At 43.4% G+C, this 12170-nt stretch overlaps 1 protein-coding gene across 4 annotated transcripts in view; it reads left to right on the top strand.

Annotated features, from left to right (window-relative positions):
• Positions 1 to 729: 729 nt before the first annotated feature.
• Positions 730 to 12170, top strand: part of MUSK (muscle associated receptor tyrosine kinase) — a 61253-nt gene continuing 49812 nt past the window's right edge. For all 4 annotated transcript variants that reach the window (XM_068423495.1, XM_068423493.1, XM_068423492.1 and 1 more), the window contains exons 1-5: positions 730 to 808; positions 5024 to 5150; positions 8334 to 8485; positions 9897 to 10024; positions 10502 to 10643. In XM_068423495.1, the coding sequence (XP_068279596.1) occupies positions 730 to 808; positions 5024 to 5150; positions 8334 to 8485; positions 9897 to 10024; positions 10502 to 10643 (628 nt within the window). The remainder of the gene's footprint in view (positions 809 to 5023; positions 5151 to 8333; positions 8486 to 9896; positions 10025 to 10501; positions 10644 to 12170) is intronic.

Raw genomic sequence — 12170 nt, 5'->3', positions numbered from 1 at the left:
ATTGAAATGAAATGCTCCTTTTCTCCCAGGGTACAAGTGTTGCTCCCACTGTGGATATTCACTTTTTTGGGGGTCTGTTTCCAGGACAAGGCTCTGCTTTTTCAGTGTGCTGCAGCGATTCTCAAACACTGACAACATCCTTGGCAAGGAAGGGCACTTTCAGCCCCCAATGCCAACCTCTCCTGCTCCAGCAAATACATCTGTTAAGAAAAGAAATGCTATCAGCAGGGCAACAGGTGGCATATTGCAGCCAATCATGAAAGGTTATAATAAGACAGAGGGAGCACATGCGAGAGAGAGAGAGGGAAAAATTAAAAAGAGGGGGACTAAGCTGAAGGAAAATCCAGTGGCAAGCATTTTTTCCACTACTGCACTTATCCGGTGCTGAAATAAAGGCCTGGTGACTTTGTAGCGCTGGGGCAGGGTACCGCCCTGGAAATGCATTTGCCCATTGTACTCCTCTCTGTTTGCTTAGAAGTAATTCAGAAGGGATTTGCTTTCTCTTGTTTCATGAGCCCCACACTTTCACACTGACCGAAGTGGATACGCCCCAGCTGGCCACGTCCATCACTGCTGCCGGGTGGGAGAATTCCTGATTATACTTAGATCCCACAGACCTCGCTCCGTCATTAGCGGAGCAGCTCTGCTTGCACACCACTGTCCGAAATGCAGCCGGACGGGAGCTCCACACGCCTTGCCTGAAGGAGCCGGATGCCTTCTGGATCAAACATGAATGACCTGCTGAAGGTGCCCCTGGTGCGCGTCCTCACCCTGGCAGCCCTCAGCTTGGCCGAGACGCTCCTGAAAGGTTTGCTTGAAGGGGTTTTTGCCCTGCTCTGCTTCTGCTGCTTGCTGAAGGAGGTTTTGCAGTGGGGAAGGCATCTCTGGTAACGGTGGGGTGGGTGATGTGGTAGCATTCCTGAAAAGGACAAAACCGTGCTGCTTTCGATGGACTCTTCACTGCTTTTAGAAGGATAGCAGTGAAAATAATCTCATATTTGAGTCTGGAATTGAAGGTTCTTTGTCTAGGAAGAGCACATAGTCCTGTTGTAATGGGCAGGGGAGACCTTTGGGTTCAGCCTGGGTGGGATGGACATTTCTCATGTCAAAGGAAGCTTACAGGTTTTCACGGCTGGTAGCACCAGTTGCTGCCTGTGTATGCTTATAAAGCTCAAAAAAGAAGTAAATAGCTATAATGTCTTTACAGAGCATATGTATATAAATATAAATATGCATGGTTTCTATAGCATATGACATAAAAGTTATTAGAACTTCTTCCTCTTTTGTGTGCACACATGCACACGGACACATGCACACATACTTTTAGCCAACACAAGAACTGGAAAAAATCTGTTTAGAAAAGTCTTTGAGATACAAAATGCAACAGTGGTCTTCTGGATGTACCGTCTGGTAACCACATGGACAAAGGGTTTCGCTGGACGGCAATTGTCAGGAGCCACTTAAGCATACCAGAAACTTCAGGAAAATGAAAAAATACTCAAGGAGGATGACAGCTTTCACCTGTTAGGCCAACATCGCTGCTCTTGCAGGGCTGTGCTTTTACAATTACTAGTCAAGTTGCTCCACCCCCCCCCAAAAAAGGTCTCTTCTTTATAAAAAACTTCTGAAATTAAAATGTTATTTTTTTCCTAAGGCACTGAAGTAAGTTGGTGAATCCCAGTCTTTTTGAAAGCTGTGTTAAAACGGGATTGGAGAGACAAGAAAAACAAAGAGGGAGGGGATTAATTTTTTCTGGTGGTACAGTGCAGTGAAGAGATACACAACCTTTCCTAAAATGTCACAGGTGGCTGAATTGCCTTGCTCCCCAAGAGAGGCTGAACTGTGACTACAGCCCAGTGGTGCCCTATAGAGGTTTTGCAGCATTAGCTGGAAACACGATTGAGCAGTTTTTGACCAGAGGAACTGCAGTATCTCCAGACATCTGCAATGTTTCAGGGGACACTGGCTCTGTTTTCTGCTTTGTTTTGTTTGCCCGGCTTGTCTTGTTTCGAAAGTGTGAATCCAAAAGCAAAGCCAAACAATTTGGGAGCTTCTTGTGGGCTGGGGATAGAAGGGGATTTGGCTTTCTCATGGGCCCCGTGACTGGCCTTGGGTCATTTTGCTATCTCAGGAAACTACAGCTGACATCCAGAAAAATGGCACCTGTGTGGCTTTACAGATATACGTATAAGTGAATTTATTTTCAACGTTATTTAAAGGCACAGGGCTACTTAAAAAATGTCAGAGAGCCCCAATGGATGCGCATGGAAAGGTCTGGGGCCATTTGTATTTGCTGATAGGTATGTCCGTACATTGTTTGGATTTTATTTTCCCACGTTAAAATCTGGTAATGAAGGCATCATAAGTTTTGATTGCTTTCCTGAGAAAACATGTACTGAGAGCAACACTTGAGCTTGTTGGACGGCTTTTAGAAGCAGGCACCATCTCAGCCATTTTGGGGCTCTCGTGCTGCCTCAGGACAAAATGGCGGCATGCTCCACCTCTTGCTGTCCCCGGCAGACACGCTGCGTGTCCTCTGGCCTCGTGCCTTCTGCCCCTCTCACCCCTGGCTGCAGGAGCGCTGCCTTCACCTCCATGCTGGCCTGGAATTTGGTTTTAAAATCAAAAAGGTAAAAAAGAGCATACGAGAAAATGACACTTCGCCGTTGTTGTCACAGATGCTCTTTGAGGATGTAGAATTCTGGGACGAAGCTGTAAAAAAAAAAGTTCATTTTCTGCTTTTACCATAGGTAAAGTGATGTTGGTTTGGACAGTATTTTCTATGAGTATGGGGCTTGATTCTGCCCTAAGAGCTGTGTGCTGGCTTTCAGGACATGCCAGATCAGACCTGCTTTATGCAATATTGCTAAGGATAATTCTGTCATACATTGAATTAAAGAGAGACCATGGAAGTACTTAAAACTATTCTAGAGAATTTATTTAATATCTAAAACTGACACCCCTTGTTTGCCCAAAGAATAAAATATTGTAGTTATGCATACTGGCACTTGGTACAAATCTAACTTTATTCTTTGTGAGAATGGCCATGCTTATCATGACAACACAGTTATAAAATTGACTGCTTTGAATTTTGGTCACTGTAAAAATTTACATTTCTCAGGGTTAGAAAAGCATCCTTCCAGAGATTAAGGCATGTGGACAACAGCAATAAAAACATACTATATAAAACGAGTTTGTAAAACTCCATTTCAGGCTTAATGCCATCAAAACCCAATAAACTCTGTCATGAAATAGCAACATCCTCTTTGAAGTAGACAGGGTAGCCTTCAGTGGAGGTTATTCTCCTAAGACAACCTTCAGTATCAGCAAAATTTAGGCTTTATGAAAATTTTCCATTTGGTTTCACTGGTATGGGATTCGTCTGGGGTGCAATAAGGATGATTACTTCTATCTAGTGTGATCCAAATGATGCAATAAATTGAAGTGTCATACAATTTGAAGCAGTGATCTTAAACAACGAATCTGACACAGATGTGTTTTAACTAATGTTTAGTTAATATAATCTTTAGTGCTACCTTAGCTGTATTTTAAGGTTTTTTCATGTGACTATAGTCAATACCAATCATGCAATCTGAAGTCATATAATCTAGAAATATTACTGAGGCAGATTAATTCTAATGACATTTCAAAAGCGTTAGGACTTTTACATAAACCTGATAGTGGAAGCCATTCCTTTCTTCCTCTAGCTTCATTCCAGCTGAACTCCAATGACATTCTAACTTTTACTCCCATGTAAATTGAAAAAACATTAAAGCAAAGCCTTTCTATTATTCTCAGTCACTTAAATTAAGGCATCTTGTATTTTGCCTTTTTATTTAGGAGGGAGGGGTAAAATTGATGTGGTTTATTTTTTGCCTTAACTAAATCTTACTGTACTGAGGAGGGCCATCAGATACAGTGCGGGCAGGATTTTGCTGTGAAAAGACACACAGTGTGCCAGATACTGCTACAGCCAGTGAAGAACAGGAAGGCTCCTGCATCCGCTGTACATTTTCAAGGTGGTGTTTCAGGAACCTGGTATGAAACTAATTATCTCAGCACAGCTGTCAGTGAAATCCAGCCCAACAAATATTGGATGTGTGTCCCTCAGAGCCACAGATTAGAAGTCATTCAAGAGTCTGTGGAAGCAATGGCTGCAACGCATACCATACACAGGGAAAGTGATTCGCTAGGCCTATCCTTTGATCCCTTACAGCCGTGCTTCAAGTCTTCTACCAGGGCGACGGAAAATGTTTCTAAAGGTACATTCAAATAATGCATGATGGCAAGTCTGTGATAATAAGCATCAGACACAGCTACAGAACTTTTAACCCTGGTGCTACTTGGTTAGAAAAGGGGAGAAAAAGAGAATGTGTGCTAGTCATGCCACCAATCTGGAAGACCTGAAGGGCCTTTATGAGCCTAGCTTTGAAAAATATAGTGCTATATAACAGGTTTTTTTTTTTAAAAAAGAGAAATAGTTGAGGGGAACAAATCCTGTATTAATGATGAAGAAGACCAAATCTCATGTATTATACGTTAATAAGGAGACACTGTGCCCACTCCAGGGGCAGGTCAGCTTGGCTTCAACTTGTGTGCTGTTCCTTGTACTTCCAGCCCATGCAATGCCACCCCTGTAGCAGGGGGACAACCTCACCTGTGTCCTCACAGTATGTCACTCAGTGCTGTGCATCCTGGGGGAGAGGAGGGTTAGAAACAGGGGATTCACTGGCCTTCTTGGAGTTGCCCCATGTTTGGGTTGCTCTGTTTTGCACCCTATAGAGAGAGCACAAGGGAAAATGCAAAACCCGCAGCAAACAACAGAAGGCTGCAGATACACGTGTGGGGGGACTTGTGTTATAGCGAAGGTGTGAAGGGTGTGCAAAGCACCTCTGTGCTGGGGAAAAAGACGTGGAGTCACCCAGCAGCGACATGGCTGCCTCCTCTAAAGGGGTCTGGCAGGCTTTGTGCCTTTCTCCGGGAGGCACTGGGAGGTTTTCTCATTTTCTCTTCCTTCGCACAGCTCCCTTCATCAGCACTCCTCTGGAAACTGTGGATGCACTGGTAGAGGACGTCGCCAAGTTTGTCTGCGTAGTGGAGTCGTACCCTGAGCCGGAGATTACCTGGACACGCAACAGCATTCCCATCAGGTAGGGACCAGCCCCAGCCCTCTCCAGCATCTCCTGCCAAAGCCATTAGTGCTTTCCTTGGTGATAAAGGAGATATCTAGAAACATCAAAATGGGTCTGTGGCAGAGAAGAGGGTATAATTATATAGGAATCTGTGTTCCTTAGGGAGTGATAGGAGCACCTCGGGGGTGCTCTTGCATATTCACACAAGAGCTTGAAGACAGTTGTTTTCTGCTGCAGGCAAAGCAAGGGGTTTGCTCTCCAGCTTCAGACAATGCGATCTGCTCCGTTCCTCAGTTTACACATTTACGAAGGAGGAGGATGCTGTGTAATATTTAAAATGAGCATTCCCAGACTTGTTGCCCGAGCGTCTGCAATGTGCTTGGAAGCTTTGCATGGAAGGGCTCGTATCATGCCATTCTTATTTGCTTCTAATTCTGGATCCAATTGTACAAAACTGGCTTCTCATTGTTATGCACTGTCAGACATTAACCATCAGGCATCAAGGTGCGTTGGAAACATGTTGTGGAAGTTGCTATTATTGCTTTAGCTCTGTTGCTGTAGACAGGCTCTTGCAAAGTAAACTGTACCTGCTCTTCCAACTCTGAAATCACATTACGTCTACCACATGGCTTCATATCAGTTTCTTCTTCCAGATCGCTGTGAGTGACTCCCTCTGTAAGAGAAAATTACACAAAAATCTCTGTGTAACACAGTTAAGGCCAGTTCTCCACAGCTGATGTCCATGTTAGGCAGATGGTCACCTGAAGCATGGTTCTTGCTGTTGGGGTCAAGCATCCAAAGAGCTCTTGAACCATTGGCTTGGGAGGCTCCAAATAAGTCAGCAGCAGAAGGAGGTCTTACTGCTAGGAGGACCATTTTAGAATAGGAGAAAAGCAGACAGCTACACATATTCATGCTGGCCTTCAGAAATCTTTTTTTCATTGCCTGCAACAGAACCTCAGCAAAACCCTGGTCCAAACTCTCTGAATTTCTGTGGAAGTTATTTCCAAATCAGGTCACCTTTGTCCTAATTCCTTCCCCATCAGTGACACCGTGCCTGAAAATCAAAGCTGTCAGAGGAAGCCCTTCATGCAGGACCACGGAAGTTACATGCCTTTCTCTCCCCACACTCATTAAACTTTCACTGTCTCTCTGTTCTAAGATCATATGAAAACCAGATCCTTTCTCACCCCAGTCTCCACTTCCAGAAACCCAACACACCTTTCTTAAAGCCATCCCACTCTCTCTGAGACACAGAGAGGGTCCTTTTCCCCAACATTGACCAAAAAGGAAAATACTGATCCAAAAAGCTCTGCTGGCGAGGCTGGAGAGCTCAGGTGCTTTGTTCCTTTACTGGGGCTTCTGGAGCAACATTAATAGCAGCAGCTATTTCACTTTCCCAATGCTGTATTGGCATTAATAGTCAGTGCTGCTGGATACAAAAGCTCAGACCAAAGACAGGGAAATAGATAACTGAAAATATTTCTGTTACTTTCCAAGAACATGGATGAAAGTATTTGCAGAATGGAAAAGGATCAGATCAGTGGACTTCTTTTTTTTCTGAAAAAGAAATCTAAATATATTTATGTGTCTCTGTGTGTGTATGTATCAAACTTCAAAGGGGCTAGTTATTGCAAGCAATAAATATAAGTTATTTTATTTAGAAAATTTTCTTCTCTTGCCAAGGTCCCAGCATCCTGAACATAAGGCTAAGCCAACCTTCAAAGCAAAACAGTATGTAAACATTCAGCTTCAATGGGAATAGTGCCAGGACAGAGGCGCTTGTCAGCATTAGTCTTCTGGAAGTGTCTTTCCTTTTAGTGTCAAAAGTTGTGCAAGCAGACTGGCAGATGCCTTGTGAAATGGTTACCTGCCCCATCTCCCAGGACAAGGCTGCCCAGGGTGAGCCTTCCTCAGGGACAGAAGGGAATGGAGCCTGCATGTCATTTACACGATGGATGAGTTCATTGTACTCTTTCTTCCCAGGGTGAAAAAGAGGAGGGAGATACAAGACTGAAAGGCGAAAGGCTGTTGAAAGGAAACATGTGCATGTACCACCATAAATGGCACATTCAGATTACTTGGTGACTGCTGTACAATTTTTAACAGTAAAAGACAAACCAGGACATACTTAGGCATCAGGTATCTGTAATAGCTTGGGAGGCAATCCTCAGGTCAGATCCCTTTTTGCTACCATTTGTCAGAATCAAAGGCCAATTGCTTGAAAGTACTTGCAGAAAGCATCAACGAAGATGTGAAAATCAAATATGGAAGAATTTGTGAAATGTTATGCAAATCTTGTTCCACAGAAGTTTTACTATACTTTTCCAGTTTTGCAATGAAAATCAGAGATCAGCCCTACGCTTTCTCACTGCCTTTTCTTCTGTCTCTCCCTTGCTCTCGCACACATACACATGCACACCCTATACTCATGTATAGAATTGGTCTTTGCTCTGCAGACTTTGTTACAATATCCTGTACCTTTGTTGTTCCAACTTCAGGGCTTTTCTTGACTTCTCTGAAGTCTCCAAGTTAAAGTCTGCTGTCATTAAACTATAGCCATCCTTACATCTTCTAATCTTCAGATGGCTTCTTTTCTTCAGAACATTTCTTTTTGCTTGTTTGTTGGTTTGGTGTTTTTTTTTTCCAAAAAATAGACAAAACCACTCCTGGATGCAGACAGAAAAATACTTGGGTTTTGGTTTGTAGGTTTTTTTTCACAACAGTAGAAATCTTTCCATAACATTATCTGTTTAGTGAAAAAAAACCCTTTTTTTTTTTAAATCTGAAGAAGGTTCCTTTAAAAAACTTCAGCCAGTTCCAGTTCTTATATAGGCAGTCCTTCCCCTGCACTGAGTGATTATACCTAAAACAGGAGCTAGCTGGATAAGGTTACTTGTGCTCATGCCTGTCCTTGGCCAGACAGAAACCCAACCGTGATACCTGCTTAATTTGCCAATACCTGACTGGAGGAAGAATTGCCACCACACTGGTGGCAGTCATGCATGGTCTAGTGAGGATCAAACCAGATCTTAAGGCCCAACTCAACATTTTCAGTGCCTTCTCTTTGCAGGTTTAAAATAAAAAGTAAAACGTATTGCCATTTGTAGTGCTGTCAGCATTCTGCAGATACAAATGCGATTCCCCCTCTCTGTCCCCGGTTATCCCCCCACCTCTGACAATCTGTGCTGTGCCCTGCAGGCTGTTTGACACCCGGTACAGCATACAGAGGAACGGGCAGCTCCTGACCATTTTGAGTGTGGAGGACAGTGATGATGGGGTGTACTGCTGCACGGCAGATAACGGGGTTGGAGCGGCCGCGCAGAGCTGTGGGGCTCTCCAAGTGAAAATGCGTAAGTGGGAATGTAATTTCTTCTGGACACCATGTGAGCGTGTAACTGAGAGCCTGAGCAGACGTCCCAGGTATGGCCCTCGGGGGTCTGTGTTCAGGGCAGACCCGTGTTCCTGTGGGGCTGGGTGCAGTCCCTTAAGGCAGAGACATGGCATATTGGATCATATCTTAACTAAAAGCAGTGGTGATTATTCACTGTGAATAACACACACTTGTGCTAGGATGAGAGGAACTGTTTGCATAGCAGAGGATAAAACCCGATGCTTTGAAGGATGCTCTTCGTACAAAACTTCGTAAAAGCAGCACAAATTGATAGATTAGACCTCCGTAGCAATACTACGTAAACCCCTTGTGAATTTTAAACATAAGATTTCACTGATCAGATTTGTGCCTGAGTATGGCAAAAGTGAGTAAATGCTGTTCAGATGTTCTTAATAGCAGTCTTGAAAGGTCCAGAGCACCACGATGTAAATCTCAACATCCCACATGGAAAGCAGAGGACTGGTTCTTGCAAAGGGTGCTGAGCTCGGTGAAGCTGAACTCACATGGCTGCAGTTATTTACGCAAACACTTAAAAGGGCAGCTGAGATATATCCTGGCTAAAGATCTGTTTGTAGGGAAGAATTTGTGCTAATGAGCATGACCCTTCAGGTCTGGTAATTCTGGGGCTCTCCAGCACCTCTGTTGCCTGCACGTGAGGCCTGCCAGGAGGTGATGCTCTCTGAAGGTCGTTTTTCTGCTGGTTCGGTATCGTGCAAGGGAGGCAAAACTTCAGATCTCCCAAAACAGTGAGATGAAGATCTTTACTCCCAGATCAGAGTAAGCTAAGCCATGTTTTCCTTTGTGTAAAATGAATTTAAATTTGTCCTGTATTAACTTTAAGGGAGTTTGTTTTTTTAAACTATCTTTTCTCCTTTTTTACTAGCATAGCCCTAAGTCCTTCAATTAGAGATATTAATTGAGTTGACATACCCTTCTTGTTGAGCTAGAGACAAGCCTGGGTTAAAATTATTTCAAAAGCGATTCACTCCAGATCTGAGTTTTCACAACTCACTGTTTATGCAGTGAAGAATGTCAAAACCTGGAATGCAAACATTCTTCAATATTGGAAATACTCTTATATGGATTTGGATTTTAGCCCAGACCCTAATTCAAACGACTGTCAAACTCCGCTCCTGAAAACAAATAACCCATGCAAGTTAGCTGCTTTTGTGTCCATAAACTGAAACTCTGAATGCTGTACTTAAGAAAGCTTTTTCTTTCCAAGGCAGCTCATGATGTACTAAGACTGCTCTATCTTTCAGTAGTGCGCAGAAAAAGCAGCAGAGATTTTGTTGATATTTCTGAACTTGACCTGTTCTAGTATCTCTTAGCTTCAGTTCAACTTTAATTTTTGACTTTCAAAATTTTAGGACCCAAAATAACCCGACCACCTATAAATGTGGAAATAATAGAAGGGTTAAAGGCTGTTCTTCCATGCACTACAATGGGGAATCCAAAACCTTCTGTTTCGTGGATCAAAGGAGAAACAGTTGTAAAGGTGAGTGGAGAATGAAATTTAAGTAATGCTAACTATTCACTAAAGGTACTGTGTTAAAATATTAACACCCATTACAGCATTTGTAAATTCCAGTTGCTAGGAAGCTAGCATTTGGAAAATCCAGGGCTCATCTCATAAATGTCTGCATCTGCAATAATTCTGCCTATAAACCAAACATTCTCTGTGTATCTATATTTTATATTATATATATTTATTACTACTAAGCATGGCCAAATGCTGCTGAATGTACTTGTGAGTGTTCTCGTAAATAAGAGCTACTGATCTGCAAAAAAGGGGGATGGGTGAGTGTGTCATGACAACGCTGAGCAGGAAGAGCTGGCCCCAAATCCTTCAGCTGTAGGACAACACAAATAATTTTAATGTGCATAAGCCCAGCCTTTGCAAGTGGGTACTGGGTGCTGCTTGTGTGCAGCCTGTGTGTAGAGCCCTCACCTCGATCCCTCCTTCCTCCGGCAGGAGAATGCTCGCATTGCTGTCCTTGATTCGGGTAATTTAAGGATCCACAACGTTCAGAGAGAAGATGCAGGGCAATATCGATGTGTAGCCAAGAACAGCCTGGGCACAACCTATTCGAAACCCGCAACAGTGGTAGTGGAAGGTGAGTAACCCTCGCACTAGGCTCCAGCTTCACGTGTCAGCTCCTTGTGCATACCCAGTTGACTTGAATTAACCTGAAGTATCACACTGATGTCAACTAAAACATCCTAGGGAGTGAACCAAAAGGCAAAAGAAGGGAAAGGAAAGGAAAGCAGAGTGAGAAACAGAGAAACGTTGTCCACACCTGCTCAGCTGATGGTGAAAGGCATGATGTGTGGAGGGTACTTTTCTACAGCTGCTGTGGCGCTGGTGGGATATTTGTCTGAGTAAGGACTCCCAAATATGTTTTTCCTTCTGATTGGTGGTTTCCAAGATGCCAGCTTGTTTCTTGTTTGAAAAGTCCCACCAGACCCATGGGTTATACACTATGGTTTGTGGGGATGGACAAATAGAAAGTTGATGTCCCTGGAAACTTGCTGCAAAGAGCCTGATCAGAGAGAGATGCAACTGCAAACAGTGAAGCATTTTGCAGCATCATGTGTACGTCCCTCTCCCTGTTCTCTGATCTTCCATCTGAATTCGTTGATTCTTCTGGTAAACAGAGATTTTCTCTTTGAGGACTTGAACACTTTCTGCCTGCTAAACCAAACACTGGATTGATTTTTCAGTTTCTGGTCTTTATGTGCTCAGTGTTTGTCTCTTATTTACAGAAGATGTTTGCTTTGTGGTATAAATCATTACCAGTTTCAAAGTGCTGAGACCAGTGGACTGCAGGGGAACACAAATGTAGGCAATGAAGCATTCAATGTTCCTGAATCCTATGCGAGAAGTTGGGTTAAGCAAGGTTTTGCAGAGTGTGAGGAAGGATGACTGACTCAGTAGACGAACTAATTTTTATTTCTTACTCAGAATGGCCGTACTGTAGAAAGCGGAGAAGGGTCTGCATTTGCCTAGTAAGTTTCAAAAGATTGTTGTAGGTTATATTTGGCCTGGGACTATCAGAGGTTGCTTAGGGAGCAATCCCATTTCTAAGAGGACCATTGACTTCCTTCTGGGAGCAGGATCAGGTGTATTAGATCCAACTACAAATTACGGTAGGTCTGTTGTTACCCTAAAAAATGCATTCGTTTTTCATTTTTTTAAAAAAATATTTACATATGCAGACTTCAGGTATGTTAGAAATTCCTTAAATAGCTTTAAAACAAGAAGGCAGCTATTCCTATTCTTGATTCAGAGCTGTACTTCTCCCGAGCTAAAATCAATGAGACAAACTGAAGACTCTTGAATCTGGCTGAGAACAGCTTGGGTCCTGGGTTTTGGTTTGGCCCCGTCATTGAGACACCGGCCAAAGGCTTGTCAAGAATTAGCTGTGAATGGCAAATACTTGGTGCCATGCATACAACCTCCCCCTCCATTCTGAAGGGCCTCAGGCACTGGAATTTTATTGCTCCGGATCTACCAGAGCCAGTTAGGGAATCTAAAAGCGGGCTGGAACCGCACCAAAATCCAGGCTGCTGAGGCTGGTATCTTGTTTTGTCCCTGTCTCCAGAATTATGCAGCCGCCTATTAATTCAAGGAATGGCAAAAT

This window comes from Nyctibius grandis, chromosome Z (genome assembly GCF_013368605.1).
Source record: "Nyctibius grandis isolate bNycGra1 chromosome Z, bNycGra1.pri, whole genome shotgun sequence".
NCBI lineage: Eukaryota > Metazoa > Chordata > Aves > Nyctibiiformes > Nyctibiidae > Nyctibius > Nyctibius grandis.
This window is presented reverse-complemented; position numbering and strand designations above follow the sequence as displayed.